Consider the following 22,182-nt stretch of genomic DNA (forward strand, 5'->3'; position numbering starts at 1 on the left):
TGACCAGTATGGAGCAGTATGGAGTGATATGGACCAGTATGGACCAGTACAGACCAGTACGGACCGGTACGGGGCGGTATGGACCAGTACAGACCAGTATGGACCAGTACAGACCAGTATGGACCAGTATGGGCCGGTACAGACCAGTACGGACTGGTACAGGGTGGTATGGACCAGTACAGGCCGGTACAGGCCGGTATAGACCAGTATGGAGCGGTATGGAGTGATATGGACCAGTATGGACCAGTACGGACCAGTACGGACCGGTACAGACCAGTACAGACTGGTATGGACCAGTACAGACCAGTACGGACTGGTACGGACCAGTATGGACCAGTACAGACCAGTACGGGCCAGTATGGGCCAGTATGGACTGGTACGGGCCGGTATGGACCAGTATGGACCAGTACAGACCAGTATGGACCAGTATGGAGTGACATGGACCAGAACAAGCCGGTATGGACCAGTATGGACCAGTACGGACCAGTATGGAACAGTATGGAACAGTACGGACTGGTATGGAACAGTATGGACGGGTATGGACCAGTATGGACCAGTATAGATGGGTATGGAACACTACGGACCAGTATGGACCAGTACAGACCAGTACGGACCAGTACAGAACAGTACGGACCAGTATGGAGCAGTATGGAAATGGAAACTCCCAGTATGGAAACAGGAACTCCCAGTCCCTCCCAGTCCTTCCCAGTCCATCCCAGTTCCCATCCCAGTCCCTCCCAGTTCATCCCAGTCCATCCCAGTCCCCCCCAGTCCCTCCCAGTTCATCCCAGTCCCTCCCAGTCCATCCCAGTCATCCCAGTCCCTCCCAGTCCATCCCAGTCCCCCCCCAGTCCCTCCCAGTTCATCCCAGTCCCTCCCAGTCCTTCCCAGTTCATCCCAGTTCCCATCCCAGTCCATCCCAGTCCCCCCCCAGTCCCTCCCAGTTCATCCCAGTCCCTCCCAGTCCATCCCAGTTCATCCCAGTTCCATCCCAGTCCATCCCAGTCCCTCCCAGTCTCCCCCCAGTCCCTCCCAGTTCCCTCCCAGTCCCTCCCAGTTCATCCCAGTTCATCCCAGTTCCCATCCCAGTCCATCCCAGTCCATCCCAGTCCATCCCAGTTCCCTCCCCAGTCCATCCCAGTCCCCCCCCAGTCCATCCCAGTCCATCCCAGTCCCCCCAGTCCATCCCAGTTCCCTCCCAGTCCATCCCAGTCCCTCCCAGTTCCCCCCGTCCATCCCAGTCCCTCCCAGTCCATCCCAGTTCCCATCCCAGTCCACCCCAGTTCCCTCCCAACCCATCCCAGTCCATCCCAGTTCATCCCAGTCCCTCCCAGTCCATCCCAGTCCATCCCAGTCCCCCCCCAGTCCCTCCCAGTCCATCCCAGTCCATCCCAGTCCATCCCAGTCCCCCCCCAGTTCCCTCCCAGTTCATCCCAGTCCCTCCCAGTCCATCCCAGTTCCCCCCCAGTCCCTCCCAGTCCCTCCCAGTCCATCCCAGTTTGGCTCTCACAGCTCACTGGGGGCCCAGGGACTCCCCCAGGGCCGGTTTGTCCCGCGGCGTCGCCTTGGTCAGAGCCTTCTCCTGGGACAGACGGACGGACAGGGACAGACGGACGGGGACAGACGGACAGAGGGACAGGGACAGACGGACAGGGACAGACGGACAGGGACAGATGGACAGAGGGACAGGACAGATGGACAGGGACAGACGGACAGGGACAGATGGACGGGGATGGGACAGAGGGACAGGGACAGACGGACGGGGATGGGACAGACGGACGGACAGGGACAGGGAACAGACACACGGACAGGACAGACAGATGGACAGGGGACAGGGACAGATGGACAGGGATGGGACAGGGACAGACAGACGGACAGGGGACAGGGACAGACGGACAGGACAGACAGACAAGGACAGGGATGGACAGGAGGACAGGGACAGATGGGGACAGGGCCAGAGGAATAGGGACAGAGAGGGACAGACAAACGGACAGGGACAGAGCGACAGGGACAGAGGGACAGGGATGGACAGGGGACAGGGACAGACGGACAGGGATGGGACAGACAGGGATGGGACAGGGACAGACAGACAGGGGACAGGGACAGATGGGGACAGGGACAGACGGATGGACAGGGGACAGACAGATGGACGGACAGGGACAGGGACAGACGGACAGGGGACAGGGACAGACGGACAGGGGACAGGGACAGACGGACAGGGCCAGAGGAATAGGGACAGAGAGGGACAGACAAACGGACAGGGACAGAGCGACAGGGACAGAGGGACAGGGATGGACAGGGGACAGGGACAGACGGACAGGGATGGGACAGACAGGGATGGGACAGGGACAGACAGACAGGGGACAGGGACAGATGGGGACAGGGACAGACGGATGGACAGGGGACAGACAGATGGACGGACAGGGACAGGGACAGACGGACAGGGGACAGGGACAGACGGACAGGGGACAGGGACAGACGGACAGGGCCAGAGGAATAGGGACAGAGAGGGACAGACAAACGGACAGGGACAGAGCGACAGGGACAGAGGGACAGGGATGGGACAGATGGGGACAGGGACAGACGGTCAGGGACAGACAGACAGACAGGGGACACTGTCAGGGATCCGAGGTCCCCTTTGGTTTCCCGGGGTCCCCAACGGGATCTGGGGGTCCCCTATGGGGTCCTTACGGGATCTGGGGGGTTCTGGGGGTCTCTGTGGGATCCTGTGGGGTCCTCATGGGATCTGGGGGGGTTCAGGGGGTCCCAGGGGATTCAGGGGGTCCCTGCGGGATCCTTACGGGATCTGGGGGGTTCTGGGGGTCCCTGGGGGTCCCGGGGGGTTCAGGGGGTCCCCAATGGGATCTGGGGCTCCCTGTGGGGTCCTTACAGCTTCAGGGACTCCCTATGGGATCCTTACAGGATCTGGGGGCTCTCAGGGGGGATTTTGGGGTCTGGAGAGCTCCTATGGGATCCTGGGGATTTCTGGGGGGTCCCAGGGGGTTTTTGGGGGTCCCGAGGGGTTTTTGGGGGTCCCGAGGGGTTTCTGGGGGGTCCCAGGGGGTTTTTGGGGGTCCCGAGGGGTTTCTGGGGGGTCCCAGGGGGTTTTGGGGTGTCCCAGGTGGGCTCTGACCTCCACCAGGGTGTGCCAGTGCTCGATGGGTTTGCGGGGGTTCGCCAACATCTGCGCCCAGTGCTCGCGGCCGGGGCCGTCGGCGTCGCTGCCCACGCGGCACAGCCCGATCACCTCGTTGTGCCCGATGCTGGAGGGGGGTTCAGGGGGGTCAGGGGGACCCCAAAAACTCCCCAATTCACCCCAAAATACCCCAAAAAAAAATCGCGTTCTGAAAGACCCCAAAACGACCCCAAAATCCCTCAAAATGACCCCAAATTCGACCCCATCCACAGCCTGATCACCTCGTTGTGCCCGATGCTGGGGGGGGTTCGGGAGGGTCAGGGGGACCCCAAAAACTCCCCAAATCCCCCAAAAATACCCCCAAAAAAATCCCGATCAGAGGGACCCCAAAACGACCCCAAAATTCCTCAGAATGACCCCAAATTCAGCCCCGTCCACAGCCCGATCATCTCCTCATGCCCGATGCTGGGAGGGGTTCAGGGGGGTCAGGGGGACCCCAAAAACTCCCCAAATCACCCCAAAATACCCCAAAAAAATCCCATTCTGAGGGACCCCAAAATTCCCTCAAACGACCCCAAAATTCCTCAGAACGACCCCAAAATCCCCCAAAATGACCCCAAATTCGGCCCCATCCACAGCCCGATCACCTCGTTGTGCCCGATGCTGGGAGGAGTTCAGGGGGGTCAGGGGGACCCCAAAAACTCCCCAAATCACCCCAAAATACCCAAAAAAATCCCACTCTGGGGACCCCAAAATTCCCTCAAACGACCCCAAAATTCCTCAAAATGACCCCAAATTCGGCCCCATCCACAGCCCGATCACCTCGTTGTGCCCGATGCTGGAGGGGGGTTCAGGGGGTCAGGGGGACCCCAAAACCTCCCCAAATCACCCCAAAAATACCCCAAAAAAATCCCGATCTGAGGGACCCCAAAATGACCCCAAAATCCCTCAAAATGACCCCAAATTCGGCCCCATCTACAGCCTGATCACTTCATTGTGCCCGATGCTGGGGAGGAGTTCGGGGGGGTCAGGGGGACCCCAAAACCTCCCCAAATCACCCTAAAATATCCCAAAAAATCCCGTTCTGAAAGACCCCAAAATGACCCCAAAATTCCCTCAAACGACCCCAAAATCCCCCAAAATGACCCCAAATTCGACCCCGTCCACAGCCCGATCACCTCGTTGTGCCCGATGCTGGAGGGGGTTCGGGGGGGTCAGGGGGACCCCAAAAACTCCCCAAATCACCCCAAAATACCCCAAAAAAATCCCATTCTGAGAGACCCCAAAACAACCTCAGAATTCCCCAAAATTCCTCAAAATGACCCCAAAATCCCTCAAAATGACCCCAAATTCGACCCCATCTACAGCCTGATCACTTCATTGTGCCCAATGCTGGGGGGGGGTTCAGGGGGGTCAGGGGGACCCCAAAAACTCCCCAAATCACCCCAAAATACCCCAAAAAAATCCCGTTCTGAGGGACCCCAAAACAACCCCAAAATTCCTCAGAATGACCCCAAAATCCCTCAAAATGACCCTAAATTCGACCCCATCTACAGCCTGATCACTTCATTGTGCCCGATGCTGGAGGGGGTTCAGTGGGGTCAGGGGGACCCCAAAAACTCCCCAAATCACCCCAAAATACCCCAAAAAAATCCCATTCTGAGAGACCCCAAAATGACCCCAAAATTCCCTCAAACGACCCCAAAATCCCCCAAAATGACCCCAAATTCAGCCCCGTCCACAGCCCGATCATCTCCTCGTCAGAGGAACCCCAAAAAATCCAAAAATTTCCCTCCAAGACCCCCCAAAATCTCCAAAAATCCCCCAAAATCTCTTCAGGAGCCTCAAAAGCCCTCCCAGTACAAACCAGTTCAAACCAGTTCAACCCAACGATGGTGACGCTCTCATGGTGGACATCAACCAGGGGCGTCCCATCGCTCCAGGGTGACCCCAAACACCCCGAATTCCCCCAAATTCCCCCAAAAATCCCCCCAAATCACCCCCAAATTTTCCTGAGAACCCCCAGGACCCTCGAAAGCCCTCCCAGTACAAACCAGTTCAACCCAGCGATGGTGATGCTCTCATGGTGGACATCGACCAAGGGTGTCCCATTGCTCCAGGATGGCCCCAAACACCCCAAAACCCCCCAATTCCTCCCAAATCCCCCCAAATCACCCCAAATTCTCCTCAGAACCTCCAGGACCCTCAAGCCCTCCCAGTACAAACCAGTTCAACCCAGCGATGGTGATGCTCTCATGGTGGACATCAACCAGGGATGTCCCATAACTCCAGGGTGACCCCAAACACCCCAAAACCCCCCAAATCCACCCAAAATCCCCCAAAACATCTTCAGGAGCCCTGAAAGACCCCAAAAGACCCTCCAAAGACCCCCCAGGATCTCCCAGTACAAACCAGTTCAACCCAACGATGGTGACGCTCTCATGGTGGACATCGACCAGGGGTGTCCCATCGCTCCAGGGTGACCCCAATGACCCCAAACACCCGAAATCCCCCCAAAATCTCCCCAAATCACCCCCAAATTCTCCTCAGAACCTCTTCAGGACCCTCGAAAGCCCTCCCAGTACAAACCAGTTCAACCCAACAATGGTGACGCTCTCATGGTGGACATCAACCAGGGGTGTCCCATCACTCCAGGGTGACCCCAAACACCCCAAAATCCCCCAGATTCCCCCAAAATCTCCCCAAATTCCCCCAAATTCTCCTCAGAACCTCTTCAGGACCCTCGAAAGCCCTCCCAGTACAAACCAGTTCAACCCAATGATGGTGATGCTCTCATGGTGGACATCGACCAGGGGTGTCCATCGCTCCAGGATGACCCCAAACACCCCAAATCCCCCCAAAATTCCACAGAATCTCCCCAGATCACCCCCAAATTCTCCTCAGAACCCCCAGGACCCCAAAAGCCCTCCCAGTACAAACCAGTTCAACCAGTTCAACCCTGCGATGGTGACGCTCTCATGGTGGACATCAACCAGGGGTGTCCCATCGCTCCAGGGTGATCCCAAACACCCCAAATTCCCCAAAACCCCCCAAAACATCTTCAGGAGCCCTGAAAGACCCCAAAAGACCCTCCAAAGACCCCCCAGGGTCTCCCAGTACAAACCAGTTCAACCCAACGATGGTGACGCTCTCATGGTGGACATCAACCAGGGGTGTCCCATCACTCCAGGGTGACCCCAAACACCCCAAATCCCCCCCAAACCCCCCAAAATCTCCCCAAAAATCTCCCAAAATTCTCCTCAGAACCCCCAGGACCCTCGAAAGCCCTCCCAGTACAAACCAGTTCAACCAGTTCAACCCAGCGATGGTGACGCTCTCATGGTGGACATCAACCAGAGGTCCCATCGCTCCAGGGTGACCCCAAACACCCCAAAACCCCCCAAATTTCCCCAAAATCTCCCCAAATCACCCCCAAATTCTCCTCAGAACCTCCAGGACCCTCGAAAGCCCTCCCAGTACAAACCAGTTCAACCCAACAACGGTGACGCTCTCATGGTGGACATCAACCAGGGTGTCCCATTGCTCCAGGGTGACCCCAAACACCCCAAAACCCCCCAAATCCACCCAAAATCCCCCAAAACATCTTCAGGAGCCCTGAAAGACCCCAAAAGACGCCCCAAAGACCCCCCAGGATCTCCCAGTACAAACCAGTTCAACCCAACGATGGTGACGCTCTCATGGTGGACATCAACCAGGGGTGTCCCATCACTCCAGGGTGACCCCAAACACCCCAAAACCCCCAAAATCCCCCCAAATTCCACAAAATCCCCCCAAATTCCCCCAAATTCTCCTCAGAACCCCCAGGACCCTCAAAGCCCTCCCAGTACAAACCAGTTCAACCCAGCGATGGTGACGCTCTCATGGTGGACATCAACCAGGGGCGTTCCATGGCTCTGGGCTGGCCCAAATGACCCCAAAACCCCCCAAATTCCCCCCAAATCCCCCCAAAACATCTTCAGGAGCCCGGGAAGACCCCAAAAGACCCTCCAAAGACCCCCCAGGATCTCCCAGTACAAACCAGTTCAACCCAACGATGGTGACGCTCTCATGGTGGACATCGACCAGGGGTGTCCCATTGCTCCAGGGTGACCCCAAACACCCCAAAATCCCCCAAATACCCCAAAATCCCCCCAAAAATCTCCCCAAATCACCCCCAAGTTCTCCTCAGAACCCCCAGGACCCTCTAAAGCCCTCCCAGTACAAACCAGTTCAACCCAACAACCACAACAAAGTCAACGCTCTCATGGTGGACATCAACCAGGGGCGTCCCATTGCTCCAGGGTGACCCCAAACACCCCGAAATCCCCCCAAATCCACCCAAAATCCCCCAAATCACCCCCAAATTCTCCTCAGAACCTCCAGGACCCCCAAAAGCCCTCCCAGTACAAACCAGTTCAACCAGTTCAACCCAACGATGGTGACGCTCTCATGGTGGGCATCAACCAGAGGTGTCCCATCGCTCCAGGGTGACCCCAAACACCCCAAAACCCCCAAAATCCCCCCAAATTCCCCCAAATTCTCCTCAGAACCCCCAGGACCCTCAAAAACCCTCCCAGTACAAACCAGTTCAACCCAGCGATGGTGATGTTCTCATGGTGGACATCAACAAGGGGGGGCCCATTGCTCCAGGGTGACCCCAAACACCCCGAAATCCCCCCAAATCCCCCCAAAAATCTCCCCAAATCACCCCCAAATTCTCCTCAGAACCTCCAGGACCCCCAAAAGCCCTCCCAGTACAAACCAGTTCAACCAGTTCAACCCAACGATGGTGACGCTCTCATGGTGGGCATCAACCAGAGGTGTCCCATCGCTCCAGGGTGACCCCAAACACCCCAAAACCCCCAAAATCCCCCCAAATTCCCCCAAATTCTCCTCAGAACCCCCAGGACCCTCAAAAACCCTCCCAGTACAAACCAGTTCAACCCAGCGATGGTGATGCTCTCATGGTGGACATCAACAAGGGGGGGCCCATTGCTCCAAGATGACCCCAAACACCCCAAAACCCCCCAGATTCCCCCAAAATCTCCCCAAATTCCCCCAAATTCTCCTCAGAACCTCCAGGACCCTCGAAAGCCCTCCCAGTACAAACCAGTTCAACCCAGCGATGGTGATGCTCTCATGGTGGACATCAACCAGGGGTGTCCCATTGCTCCAGGGTGACCCCAAACACCCCAAAATCCCCCAAATACCCCAAAATCCCCCCAAAATTCTCCCCAAATCACCCCCAAGTTCTCCTCAGAACCCCCAGGACCCTCAAAGCCCTCCCAGTACAAACCAGTTCAACCCAGCATCCACAACAAAGTCAACGCTCTCATGGTGGACATCAACCAGGGGCGTCCCATCGCTCTGGGCTGGCCCCAATGACCCCAAAACCCCCCAAATTCCCCCCAAATCCCCCCAAAACATCTTCAGGAGCCCGGGAAGACCCCAAAAGACCCTCCAAAGACCCCCCAGGATCTCCCAGTACAAACCAGTTCAACCCAACGATGGTGACGCTCTCATGGTGGACATCAACCAGGGGTGTCCCATCGCTACAGGGTGGCCCCAAACACCCCAAAACCCCCAAAATCCCCCCAAATTCCACAAAATCCCCCCAAAATTCCACAAAATCTCCCCAAATCACCCCCAAATTCTCCTCAGAACCTCCAGGACCCTCAAAGCCCTCCCAGTACAAACCAGTTCAACCCAGCGATGGTGACGCTCTCATGGTGGACATCAACCAGGGGCATCTCATCGCTACAGGATGACCCCAAACACCCCAAAATCCCCCCAAACCCCCCAAAAATCTCCCCAAATCACCCCCAAATTCTCCTCAGAACCTCCAGGACCCTCAAAGCCCTCCCAGTACAAACCAGTACAAACCAGTTCAACCCAGTGATGGTGATGCTCTCATGGTGGACATCAACCAGAGGTGTCCCATTGCTCCAGGGTGACCCCAAACACCCCAAAATCCCCCCAAACCCCCCAAAAATCTCCCCAAATCACCCCCAAATTCTCCTCAGAACCTCCAGGACCCTCAAAGCCCTCCCAGTACAAACCAGTTCAACCCAGCAATGGTGACGCTCTCATGGTGGACATCAACCAAGGACGTCCCATCACTCCAGGGTGACCCCAATGACCCCAAAACCCCCCTCAATTCCTCCCAAATCCCCCCAAAATCTCTCCCAAATTCTCTTCAGAACCTCCAGGACCCTCAAAAACCCTCCCAGTACAAACCAGTTCAACCCAGCGATGGTGATGTTCTCATGGTGGACATCAACCAGGGGTGTCCCATCGCTCTGGGCTGGCCCCAATGACCCCAAACCCCCCCAATTCCTCCCAAATCCCCCCAAAATCTCTCCCAAACCCCCCGGAACGTCCCCCCCGACCCCTCCCCGGCTCTCACCAGTCGTAGTCGACGACGGCGATGGTGAGGCTGACGTGGTGCACGCTCTCGTGGGGGACGTCGAAGACGAGCGCCTCGTTGTAGTTGGGGTTCAGGGTGTTCTTCTTGATGGACGTCTTGCGCTTCTTCAGCCGCCGGCCCTCGGCCATCAGAGAGGCCTTGACGTAGGGGTCTGGGTGGGGACGGCGCCGCGTGGGACACGCGGGAACCACGGAGCGTCTGGTGATGGCCCATGGGCTCCAAAGGAGCCCCGGGACATCCCATAATGAGCCATGGAACTCCAGAACATCCCATAATAACCCATGGACCCCATAGAACCTCATAGCATCCCATAATAACCCATGGGCTCCAAAGGAGCCCCGGGACATCCCATAATGAGCCATGGAAACCCATAGAACATCCCATAATAACCCATGGGCCTCATAGAACCTCAGAACATCCCATAATAACCCATAGAATCCCATAGAACCCCAGAGCATCCCATAATAACCCATGGGCCTCATAGAACCTCATAGCATCCCATAATAACCCACGGGCCCCAAAGGACCCCGGGACATCCCATAATAACCCACAGAACCCCCGGGCATCCCATAATAACCCATGGATCCCCGGAACATCCCATAATAACCCATGGAACCCCAGAACATCCCATAATAACCCATGGATCCCTGGAATATCCCATAATAACCCATGGAAACCTGGACATCCCATAATAACCCATGGGACCCTGGAACATCCCATAATAACCCATGGAACCCCATACAACCTCATAGCATCCCATAATAACCCATGGAACTCCAGAACATCCCATAATAACCCATGGACCTCATAGAACATCCCATAATAACCCATAGAACCCTGGAACATCCCATAATAACCCATGGGCTCCAAAGGACCCTGGAACATCCCATAATAACCATTGAAACCCATAGAACATCCCATAATAACCCACAGAAACTTGGAACATCCCATAATAACCCATGGGACCCTGGAACATCCCATAATAACCCAGAGATGCCAGAACATCTCATAATAACCCATAGAACATCCCAGAACATCCCATAATAACCCATGGATCCCTGGAACATCCCATAATAATTCACAGGCCCCATAGACCATCCCATAATAACCCATAGAATCCCATAGAACCCCGGAACATCCCATAATAACCCATGGAATACTGGAACATCCCATAATAACCCATAGAAACCCAGAATATCCCATAATAACCCATGGACCTCATAGAAACCTGGAACATCCCATAATAACCCATAGAATCCCATAGAACCTCATAGCATCCCATAATAACCCACAGGCCCCAAAGGACCCTGGAACATCCCATAATAACCCATGGACCCCAGAACATCCCATAATAACCCAGAGAACTCCAAAACATCCCATAATAACCCATGGAACCCCGGAATATCCCATAATAACCCATGGACCTCATGGAATCCCATAATAACCCATAATAACCCACGGGCCCCAAAGGACCCCGGGACATCCCATAATAACCCATGGGCCTCATAGAACCTCAGAACATCCCATAATAACCCACGGATCCCATAGTAACCCAGAACATCCCATAATAACCCACAGAATCCCATAGAACCCCGGAACATCCCATAATAACCCATGGAACTCCAGAACATCCCATAATAACCCATGGACCTCATGGAACATCCCATAATAACCCAGAGAAACCTGGAGCATCCCATAATAACCCATGGACCTCATGGAACCCCACAGCATCCCATAACAACCCACGGATCCCATAGTAACCCAGAACATCCCATAATAACCCATGGAATACTGGAACATCCCATAATAACCCAGAGAAACCTGGAATATCCCATAATAACCCATAGAATCCCATAGAACCTCATAGCATCCCATAATAACCCGCGGGCCCCAAAGGACCCCGGAACATCCCATAATAACCCACAGAACCCCCGGGCATCCCATAATAACCCATGGATCCCTGGAACATCCCATAATAACCCATAGAATCCCATAGAACCCCGGAACATCCCATAATAACCCATGGAACCCCAGAACATCCCATAATAACCCATGGATCCCTGGAATATCCCATAATAACCCATGGAAACCTGGACATCCCATAATAACCCATGGGACCCTGGAACATCCCATAATAACCCATGGAACCCCATACAACCTCATAGCATCCCATAATAACCCATGGAACTCCAAAACATCCCATAATAACCCATGGACCTCATAGAACATCCCATAATAACCCATAGAACCCTGGAACATCCCATAATAACCCATGGGCTCCAAAGGACCCTGGAACATCCCATAATAACCCATGGAAACCCATAGAACATCCCATAATAACCCATGGGCCTCATAGAACCCCAGAACATCCCATAATAACCCACAGAAACTTGGAACATCCCATAATAACCCATGGGACCCTGGAACATCCCATAATAACCCCGAGATGCCAGAACATCTCATAATAACCCATAGAACATCCCAGAACATCCCATAATAACCCATGGATCCCTGGAACATCCCATAATAATTCACAGGCCCCATAGACCATCCCATAATAACCCATAGAATCCCATAGAACCCCGGAACATCCCATAATAACCCATGGACCTCATAGAAACCTGGAACATCCCATAATAACCCATAGAATCCCATAGAACCTCATAGCATCCCATAATAACCCGCGGGCCCCAAAGGACCCTGGAACATCCCATAATAACCCACAGAACCTCAGAACATCCCATAATAACCCATGGACCCCCAGAACATCCCATAATAACCCACGGGCTCCAAAGAACATCCCATAATAACCCAGAGAACCCCATAGAACCCCGGAACATCCCATAATAACCCATGGAATACTGGAACATCCCATAATAACCCATGGAACATCCCAGAACATCCCATAATAACCCATGGAACCCTATAGAACCTCATAGCATCCCATAATAACCCATGGACCCCGGAACATCCCATAATAACCCATGGGCCTCATAGAACCTCATAGCATCCCATAATAACCCACAGATCCCATAGTAACCCAGAACATCCCATAATAACCCATGGAATCCCATAGAACCCCGGAGCATCCCATAATAACCCATGGAACCCTGGAACATCCCATAATAACCTGTGACACACCTGTGACACACCCATGACACACGGGTGACACACCTGTGACACACCTGTCCCCACCTGTGACACACCCGTGACACACCTGGTGACACACCGGTGGCACACCTGGTGACACACCTGACACACCTGTCCCCACCCGTGACACACGGGTGACATACCCGTGACACACCTGGTGACACACCGGTGACACACCTGTGACACACCTGTCCCCACGGGTGACACACCTGGTGACACACCTGTCCCCACCTGTCCCCACCTGTCCCCACCTGTCCCCACGGTGACACACCTGAGCACACCCGTGACACACCCGGTGACACACCGGTGACACACCTGTCCCCACCTGTCCCCACCTGTCCCCACCTGTGACACACCCATGACACACCTGGTGACACACCCGTGACACACCCAGTGACACACCTGTCCCCACCTGTGACACACCCATGACACACCCATGACACACCCGAGCACACCTGTCCCCACCCATGACACACCCGGTGACACACCGGTGACACACCTGTCCCCACCTGTCCCCACCTGTCCCCACCTGTGACACACCCATGACACACCTGACACACCCAGTGACACACCCAGTGACACACCGGTGACCCACCTGTGTCCTCACCCGTGACACACCTGTCCCCACCTGTCCCCACCTGTGACACACCTGGTGACACACCTGTCCCCACCTGTCCCCACCTGTCCCCACCCGTGACACACCTGTCCCCACCCGTCCCCACCCGTCCCCACCCGTCCCCACCTGTCCCCAGGGTGACACACCTGAGCACACCCGTGACACACCTGTCCCCACCTGTCCCCACCTGTCCCCACCTGTGACACACCTGGTGACACACCCGTGACACACCTGAGCACACCCGTGACACACCCGATGACACACCTGTCCCCACCCGTCCCCACCTGTCCCCACAGGTGACACACCTGGTGACACACCCGTGACACACCTGTCCCCACCTGTCCCCACCCGTCCCCAGCTGTCCCCAGGGTGACACACCTGTCCCCACAGGTGACACACCCGGTGACACACCCGTGACACACCTGTCCCCACCTGTCCCCACCCATCCCCACCCGTCCCCACCCGTCCCCACCTGTCCCCACCTGTGACACACCTGGTGACACACCTGGTGACACACCTGAGCACACCCGTGACACACCCGATGACACACCTGTCCCCACCCGTCCCCACCTGTCCCCACAGGTGACACACCTGGTGACACACCCGTGACACACCTGACACACCTGTCCCCACCTGTCCCCACCCGTCCCCACCTGTCCCCAGCCGTCCCCAGGGTGACACACCTGAGTAGCCGGTGACACACCTGTCCCCACCTGTCCCCAGCTGTCCCCACCTGTCCCCCGTGGTGACCCAGCTGTCCCCAGGGTGACACACCGGTGACACACCTGTCCCCAGGGTGACACACCTGAGCACACTGTCCCCACCTGTCCCCACGGTGACACACCGGTGACACACCTGTCCCCAGGGTGACACACCTGAGCACACTGTCCCCACCTGTCCCCACGGTGACACACCGGTGACACACCTGTCCCCAGGGTGACACACCTGAGTAGCCGGTGAGGTCCATGGCGCGCAGGTTGGAGGCGCGGATGACGGTGACCGTGAGGCGCCCGGCCGTGGGCAGGTAACAGAGAGAGAAATTCACCTCACCCAGCTCCGCCTTCTCCTGCAGGACAGGTGGGGACAGGGGGGGACAGGGACAGGGACAGGTGGGGACAGGGGGGGACAGGGGGGGACAGGTGGGGACAGGGACAGGGACAGGGACAGGTGGGGAGAAGGACAGGTGAGGGACAGGGACAGGTGGGGACAGATGAGGGACAGGTGGGGACAGAGGGACAGGTGGGGACAGGGACAGGTGAGGACAGTGGGACAGGTGAGCGCAGGTGGGGACAGGTGAGGGACAAAGACGGGGGAGGGGACAGGTGGGGACAGGTGGGGTCAGGGACAGGTGGGGACAGGTGAGGACAGGCGGGGACAGGTGGGGACAGGGACAGGGACAGGTGGGGACAGGTGGGGACAGAGGGACAAGAGGGGACAGGTGGGGACAGGGACAGGGACAGGTGACAAACAAGGACAGGGGAGGGACAGGGGACAGGTGGGGACAGGTGAGGGACAGGTGAGAACAGGAACAGGTGAGGAACAAGGACAGGTGGGACAGGGACAGGGACAGGTGGGGACAGGTGGGGACAGAGGGACAGGTGGGGGGACAGGAGAGGGGACAGGGACAGGTGAGGACAAGGACAGGTAAGGACAGGTGAGATCACACAGGAGAACGCAGGTGAGGAGGAACAAGGACAGGTGAGGGTGACAGAGGTGACACAGCGTCACCGCGGGGTCACAACCTGGGGCCAAAGCTCCTCCAGGTGGGACCTCAGGTGTCTCCTCCAGCAGCACCTGCGCCCTCACCTGTCCCCTGACCCTTTCTTGAGGAGTTTTGGGGTCTTTTAGGACCTTTTTGAGGTTCCCCGACTTCAGCGTCCACTCAGCCCCATCCCATCCTGGACATCCCTCAGGTGGACATCTCTAGAAGGTTCTCCAGCACCACCTGTCCCCTCTCATGACCCTTTTTTGTGGAGTTTTGGGTTCTTTTAGGACCTTTTTGAAGTTCCCCAAGTTCAGAGTCCACTCACTCCTGTCCCTTCCTGGACATCCCTCAGGTGGCACCTCCAGTGAACATCTCTAGAAGGTTCTCCAGCTTCACCTGCTCTGTTCCTGTGACCCTTTTACCCATTTTTTATGGTGTTTTGGGTTCTTTTAGGACCTTTTTGAGGTTCCCTGAGTCCAGAGTCCACTCACCCCCATCCCATCCTGGACATCCCTCAGGTGGACACTTCTAGAAGGTTCTCCAGCACCACCTGTCCTCCTCACCTATCCCGTGACCAATTTTATGGTGTTTTGGGGTCTTTTAGGACCTTTTTGATGTTCCCCAACTTCAGTGTCCACTCACCCCCATCCCCTCCTGGACATCCCTCAGGTGGCACCTCCAGTGAACATCTCTAGAACGTTCTCCAGCTCCACCTGCTCTGTTCCTATGACCCTTTTAGCCATTTTTTTATGGTGTTTTGGGGTCTTCTAGGACCTTTTTGGGGTTCCCCGACTTCAGTGTCCACTCACCCCCATCCCCTCCTGGACATCCCTCAGGTGGCACCTCCAGTGAACATCTCTAGAAGGTTCTCCAGCTCCACCTGCTCTGTTCCTATGACCCTTTTACCCATTTTTTTATGGTGTTTTGGGTTCTTTTAGGACCTTTTTGGGGTTCCCTGACTTCAACCTCCACTCACCCCCATCCCCTCCTGGATGTCCCTCAGGTGGACACCTCTAGAAGGTTCTCCAGCACCACCTGTTCTCCTCACCTATCCCGTGACCATTTTTTATGGTGTTTTGGGTTCTTTTTGGACCTTTTTGAGGTTCCCCGACTTCAACCTCCACTCACCCCCGTCCCCTCCTGGATGTCCCTCAGGTGGCACCTCCAGTGAACATCTCTAGAAGGTTCTCCAGCACCACCTGCTCTGTTCCGTGACCCTTTTACCCATTTTTTTATGGTGTTTTGGGGTCTTTTAGGAACTTTTTGATGTTCCCCATGTCCAGAGTCCACTCACCCCCGTCCCCTTCCTGGATGTCCCTCAGGTGGACACTTCTAGAAGGTTCTCCAGCACAACCTGTCCTCCTCACCTATCCCGTGACCCTTTTTTGTGGAGTTTTGGGTTCTTTTAGGACCTTTTTGAGGTTCCCCAAGTCTGGAGTCCACTCACCCCCATCCCATCCTGGACATCCCTCAGGTGGCACCTCCAGTGAACATCTCTAGAAGGTTCTCCAGCTCCACCTGCTCTGTTCCTGTGACCCTTTTACCAGTTGTTTATGGTGTTTTGGGGTCTTTTAGGGTCTTTTTGAGGTTCCCTGACTTCAGAGTCCACTCACCCCTGTCCCCTCCTGGACATCCCTCAGGTGGCACCTCCAGTGAACATCTCTAGAAGGTTCCTCAGCACCACCTGTCCTCCTCACCTATCCCGTGACCCTTTTTTTGTGGCGTTTTGGGTTCTTCTAGGACCTTTTTGAGGTTCCCTGAGTCCAGAGTCCACTCACCCCCGTCCCCTCCTGGACATCCCTCAGGTGGCACCTCCAGTGAACATCTCTAGAAGGTTCTCCAGCTCCACCTGCTCTGTTCCTATGACCCTTTCACCAGTTTTTTATGGTGTTTTGGGGTCTTTTAGGGTCTTTTTGAGGTTCCCCGACTTCAACCTCCACTCACCCCCATCCCCTCCTGGACATCCCTCAGGTGGCACCTCCAGTGAACATCTCTAGAAGGTTCTCCAGCTCCACCTGCTCTGTTCCTGTGACCCTTTTACCCATTTTTTATGGCGTTTTGGGTTCTTTTAGGACCTTTTTGACACTTCAACGTCCACTCACCCCTGTCCCCTTCCTGGACATCCCTCAGGTGAACATCTCTAGAAGGTTCTCCAGCTCCACCTGCTCTGTTTCTATGACCCTTTTACCCATTTTTTATGGTGTTTTGGGCTCTTTTTCGACCTTTTTGGGGTTCCCCGACTTCAACATCCACTCACCCCCATCCCCTTCTGGATGTCCCTCAGGTGGACACCTCTAGAAGGTTCTCCAGCACCACCTGTCCTCCTCATCTATCCCGTGACCAATTTTATGGTGTTTTGGGTTCTTTTAGGACCTTTTTGAGGTTCCCCGAGTCCAGAGTCCACTCACCCCCATCCCCTCCTGGATGTCCCTCAGGTGAACATCTCTAGAAGGTTCTCCAGCTCCACCTGCTCTGTTCCTATGACCCTTTTTCCCATTTTTTATGGTGTTTTGGGTTCTTTTTGGACCTTTTTGGGGTTCCCCGACTTCAGTGTCCACTCACCCCCATCCCCTTCTGGACATCCCTCAGGTGGCACCTCAGGTGAACATCTCTAGAAGGTTCTCCAGCACCACCTGTCCTCCTCACCTATCCCGTGACCCTTTTTTTGTGGCGTTTTGGGTCCTTTTAGGACCTTTTCGACACTTCAACCTCCACTCACCCCCGTCCCCTTCCTGGATGTCCCTCAGGTGGACACTTCTAGAAGGTTCTCCAGCACAACCTGTCCTCCTCACCTATCCCGTGACCCTTTTTTGTGGAGTTTTGGGTTCTTTTAGGACCTTTTTGAGGTTCCCTGAGTCCAGAGTCCACTCACCCCCATCCCCTCCTGGATGTTCCTCAGGTGGACACCTCTAGAAGGTTCTCCAGCTCCACCTGCTCTGTTCCTATGACCCTTTCACCAGTTTTTTATGGTGTTTTGGGGTCTTCTAGGACCTTTTTGAGGTTCCCTGACTTCAGCGTCCACTCACCCCCATCCCCTCCTGGACATCCCTCAGGTGGCACCTCCAGTGAACATCTCTAGAAGGTTCTCCAGCACCACCTGTCCTCCTCACCCATCCCGTTGACCCTTTTTTTGTGGCATTTTGGGTCCTTTTAGGACCTTTTTGACACTTCAACCTCCACTCACCCCTGTCCCCTCCTGGACATCCCTCAGGTGGCACCTCCAGTGAACATCTCTAGAAGGTTCTCCAGCACCACCTGTCCTCCTCACCTATCCCGTGACCCTTTTTTTGTGGCATTTTGGGTCCTTTTAGGACCTTTTCAACACCTCAACCTCCACTCACCCCCGTCCCCTCCTGGACATCCCTCAGGTGGCACCTCCAGGTGAACATCTCTAGAAGGTTCTCCAGCACAACCTGTCCTCCTCACCTATCCCGTGACCCTTTTTTTGTGGCGTTTTTGGGTTCTTCTAGGACCTTTTTGAGGTTCCCTGAGTCCAGAGTCCACTCACCCCCATCCCATCCTGGACATCCCTCAGGTGGCACCTCCAGTGAACATCTCTAGAAGGTTCTCCAGCTCCACCTGCTCTGCTCCTATGACCCTTTTACCAGTTTTTTATGGTGTTTTGGGTTCTTTTTGGACCTTTTTGGGGTTCCCCGACTTCAACATCCACTCACCCCCATCCCCTTCTGGATGTCCCTCAGGTGGACACCTCTAGAAGGTTCCTCAGCACCACCTGTCCTCCTCACCTATCCCGTGACCCTTTTTTTGTGGCGTTTTGGGTTCTTCTAGGACCTTTTTGAGGTTCCCTGAGTCCAGAGTCCACTCACCCCCATCCCATCCTGGACATCCCTCAGGTGAACATCTCTAGAAGGTTCTCCAGCACCACCTGCTCTGTTCCTATGACCCTTTTACCCATTTTTTATGGCGTTTTGGGTTCTTTTAGGACCTTTTCGACACCTCAACCTCCACTCACCCCCGTCCCCTCCTGGATGTTCCTCAGGTGGACACCTCTAGAAGGTTCTCCAGCTCCACCTGCTCTGTTCCTATGACCCTTTTACCCATTTTTTATGGTGTTTTGAGGTCTTTTAGGGTCTTTTTGAGGTTCCCTGACTTCAACGTCCACTCACCCACGTCCCCTCCTGGATGTCCCTCAGGTGAACACTTCTAGAAGGTTCTCCAGCACCACCTGTCCTCCTCACCTATCCCATGACTCTTTTTTGTGGAGTTTTGGGTTCTTTTAGGGTCTTTTTGAGGTTCCCTGAGTCCAGAGTCCACTCACCCCCATCCCCTCCTGGACATCCCTCAGGTGGCACCTCAGGTGAACATCTCTAGAAGGTTCCTCAGCACCACCTGTCCTCCTCACCTATCCCGTGACCATTTTTTATGGTGTTTTGGGTTCTTTTAGGACCTTTTTGAGGTTCCCCGACTTCAACCTCCACTCACCCCCATCCCCTCCTGGACATCCCTCAGGTGAACATCTCTAGAAGGTTCTCCAGCTCCACCTGTCCTCCTCACCCATCCCGTTGACCCTTTTTTATGGCATTTTGAGGTCTTTTAGGACCTTTTCGACACTTCAACCTCCACTCACCCCCGTCCCCTCCTGGATGTCCCTCAGGTGAACATCTCTAGAAGGTTCTCCAGCTCCACCTGCTCTGTTCCTATGACCCTTTTACCAGTTTTTTATGGTGTTTTGGGGTCTTTTAGGACCTTTTCGACACTTCAACATCCACTCACCCCCATCCCCTCCTGGACATCCCTCAGGTGAACATCTCTAGAAGGTTCTCCAGCACCACCTGTCCTCCTCACCTATCCCGTGACCATTTTTTTGTGGCGTTTTGGGTTCTTTTAGGACCTTTTTGATGTTCCCCATGTCCAGAGTCCACTCACCCCCGTCCCCTCCTGGACATCCCTCAGGTGGCACCTCCAGTGAACATCCCTAGAAGGTTCTCCAGCACCACCTGTCCTCCTCACCCATCCCGTTGACCCTTTTTTTGTGGCGTTTTGGGTTCTTTTAGGACCTTTTTGAGGTTCCCTGAGTCCAGAGTCCACTCACCCCCATCCCCTCCTGGACATCCCCCAGGTGAACATCTCTAGAAGGTTCCTCAGCACCACCTGTCCTCCTCATCTGTCCCCTGACCCTTTCTTGAGGAGTTTTGGGTTCTTCTAGGACCTTTTTGAGGTTCCCTGAGTCCAGAGTCCACTCACCCCCATCCCCTCCTGGACATCCCTCAGGTGGCACCTCAGGTGAACATCTCTAGAAGGTTCTCCAGCTCCACCTGCTCTGTTCCTGTGACCCTTTTACCAGTTTTTTATGGTGTTTTGGGGTCTTCTAGGACCTTTTTGATGTTCCCCATGTCCGGAGTCCACTTACCCCCATCCCCTCCTGGACATCCCTCAGGTGGCACCTCCAGTGAACATCTCTAGAAGGTTCTCCAGCACCACCTGTCCTCCTCACCTATCCCGTGATCCTTTTTTTGTGGCATTTTGGGTCCTTTTAGGACCTTTTCGACACCTCAACCTCCACTCACCCCCATCCCCTCCTGGATGTCCCTCAGGTGGACACTTCTAGAAGGTTCTCCAGCTCCACCTGCTCTGTTTCTATGACCCTTTTAGCCATTTTTTTATGGTGTTTTGGGGTCTTTTAGGACCTTTTTGAGGTTCCCTGAGTCCAGAGTCCACTCACCCCCGTCCCCTCCTGGACATCTCTCAGGTGGCACCTCCAGTGAACATCTCTAGAAGGTTCTCCAGCACAACCTGTCCTCCTCACCCATCCCGTGACCCTTTTTTTGTGGCGTTTTGGGTTCTTTTAGGACCTTTTTGAGGTTCCCCGACTTCAACCTCCACTCACCCCCATCCCCTCCTGGATGTCCCTCAGGTGGACATCTCTAGAAGGTTCTCCAGCTCCACCTGCTCTGTTTCTATGACCCTTTTAGCCATTTTTTTATGGTGTTTTGGGGTCTTTTAGGACCTTTTTGAGGTTCCCTGAGTCCAGAGTCCACTCACCCCCATCCCCTCCTGGACATCCCTCAGGTGGCACCTCCAGTGAACATCTCTAGAAGGTTCCTCAGCACCACCTGTCCTCCTCACCTATCCCATGACCATTTTTTATGGTGTTTTGGGTTCTTTTAGGACCTTTTCGACACTTCAACCTCCACTCACCCCCGTCCCCTCCTGGATGTCCCTCCAGATGGGCACCTCCGGCCTGGCCTCGGCCGCCTCCAGCAGATTGTCCAGCACCACCTGCCCGATCAGGTCGTGCCTGGAGAAGCGGTCGAAGTCGTAGACGCTGAAGTGCAGCCGCCGCGCCGGCAGCTCGGCGAAGGGCACCCCGAAGCTGAAGGTCTCGTCCCACTCGGGGTTCAGCGTCCGGCGCAGGACCTTGGTCTGGAACTTCTTCTTGCGGTCGGGCAGCAGGTAGATCTTCACGTAGGGGTCGGAGAAGCCGTTGGAGTCCTTGGCCGGGAGGTCCCGGGCGCGGAGGACGCGCACCAGGAGCTGCTGGGAGCCGTAGGAGTAGCGCAGGGAGACGCTGAGGCGGCCGCAGGAGGGGCCGGAGCGGCCGCAGGGGTCGCCGGGGTCACCTCCGGCCGCCCCGGGGCCACCGCGGCCGTCGGCGGCGGCGTCGTAGAGCTCGGGCTGGATCTGGCCCAGGAGAGCCGGGACCTCCTCGGGGACGGGGGGCAGCGAGGAGCTGGGGGAGGACAACGGGGACAGGGTCAGGGGGGACTTGGGGACAATTTGGGGACAATTTGGGGACAATTTGGGGATTTTGGGGTGGATTTGGGGTCAGAGATGGTTTTGGGATGGGAGAACTTGGAGAATTTGGAGGATTTGAAGGATCTGGAGATGATTTGGGGTCAGAGATGGTTTTGGGATGGAGGATTTGGAGGACCTGGAGGATTTGAGGATTTTGGGGTGGATTTGGGGTTCAAGACAGTTTTAGGATGGAGGACTTGGAGGACTTGAGGGATTTGGGGGATTTGAGGGATGTGGAGATGATTTGGGGTTGGAGATGGTTTTGGGATGGGAGAACTTGGAGAATTTGGAGGATTTGAAGGATCTGGAGATGATTTGGGGTCAGAGACGGTTTTGGGATGGAGGATTTGGGGGATTTGAAGGATTTGAGGATTTTGGAGTGGATTTGGGGT

At 55.3% G+C, this 22,182-nt stretch overlaps 1 protein-coding gene across 1 annotated transcript in view; it reads right to left on the minus strand.

Annotated features, from left to right (window-relative positions):
* Positions 1-1,513: 1,513 nt before the first annotated feature.
* LOC131573968 (synaptotagmin-3-like) overlaps positions 1,514-22,182 on the minus strand; it is a 44,357-nt gene continuing 23,688 nt past the window's right edge. The window contains exons 4-8 of the mRNA XM_058828320.1: positions 21,194-21,725; positions 14,275-14,395; positions 9,543-9,714; positions 3,134-3,263; positions 1,514-1,582 (exon numbers count right to left, since the gene is read on the minus strand). Coding sequence (XP_058684303.1) covers positions 1,514-1,582; positions 3,134-3,263; positions 9,543-9,714; positions 14,275-14,395; positions 21,194-21,725 — 1,024 coding nt within the window. The remainder of the gene's footprint in view (positions 1,583-3,133; positions 3,264-9,542; positions 9,715-14,274; positions 14,396-21,193; positions 21,726-22,182) is intronic.

This window comes from Poecile atricapillus, assembly GCF_030490865.1.
Source record: "Poecile atricapillus isolate bPoeAtr1 chromosome 30 unlocalized genomic scaffold, bPoeAtr1.hap1 SUPER_30_unloc_1, whole genome shotgun sequence".
Taxonomy (NCBI): domain Eukaryota; kingdom Metazoa; phylum Chordata; class Aves; order Passeriformes; family Paridae; genus Poecile; species Poecile atricapillus.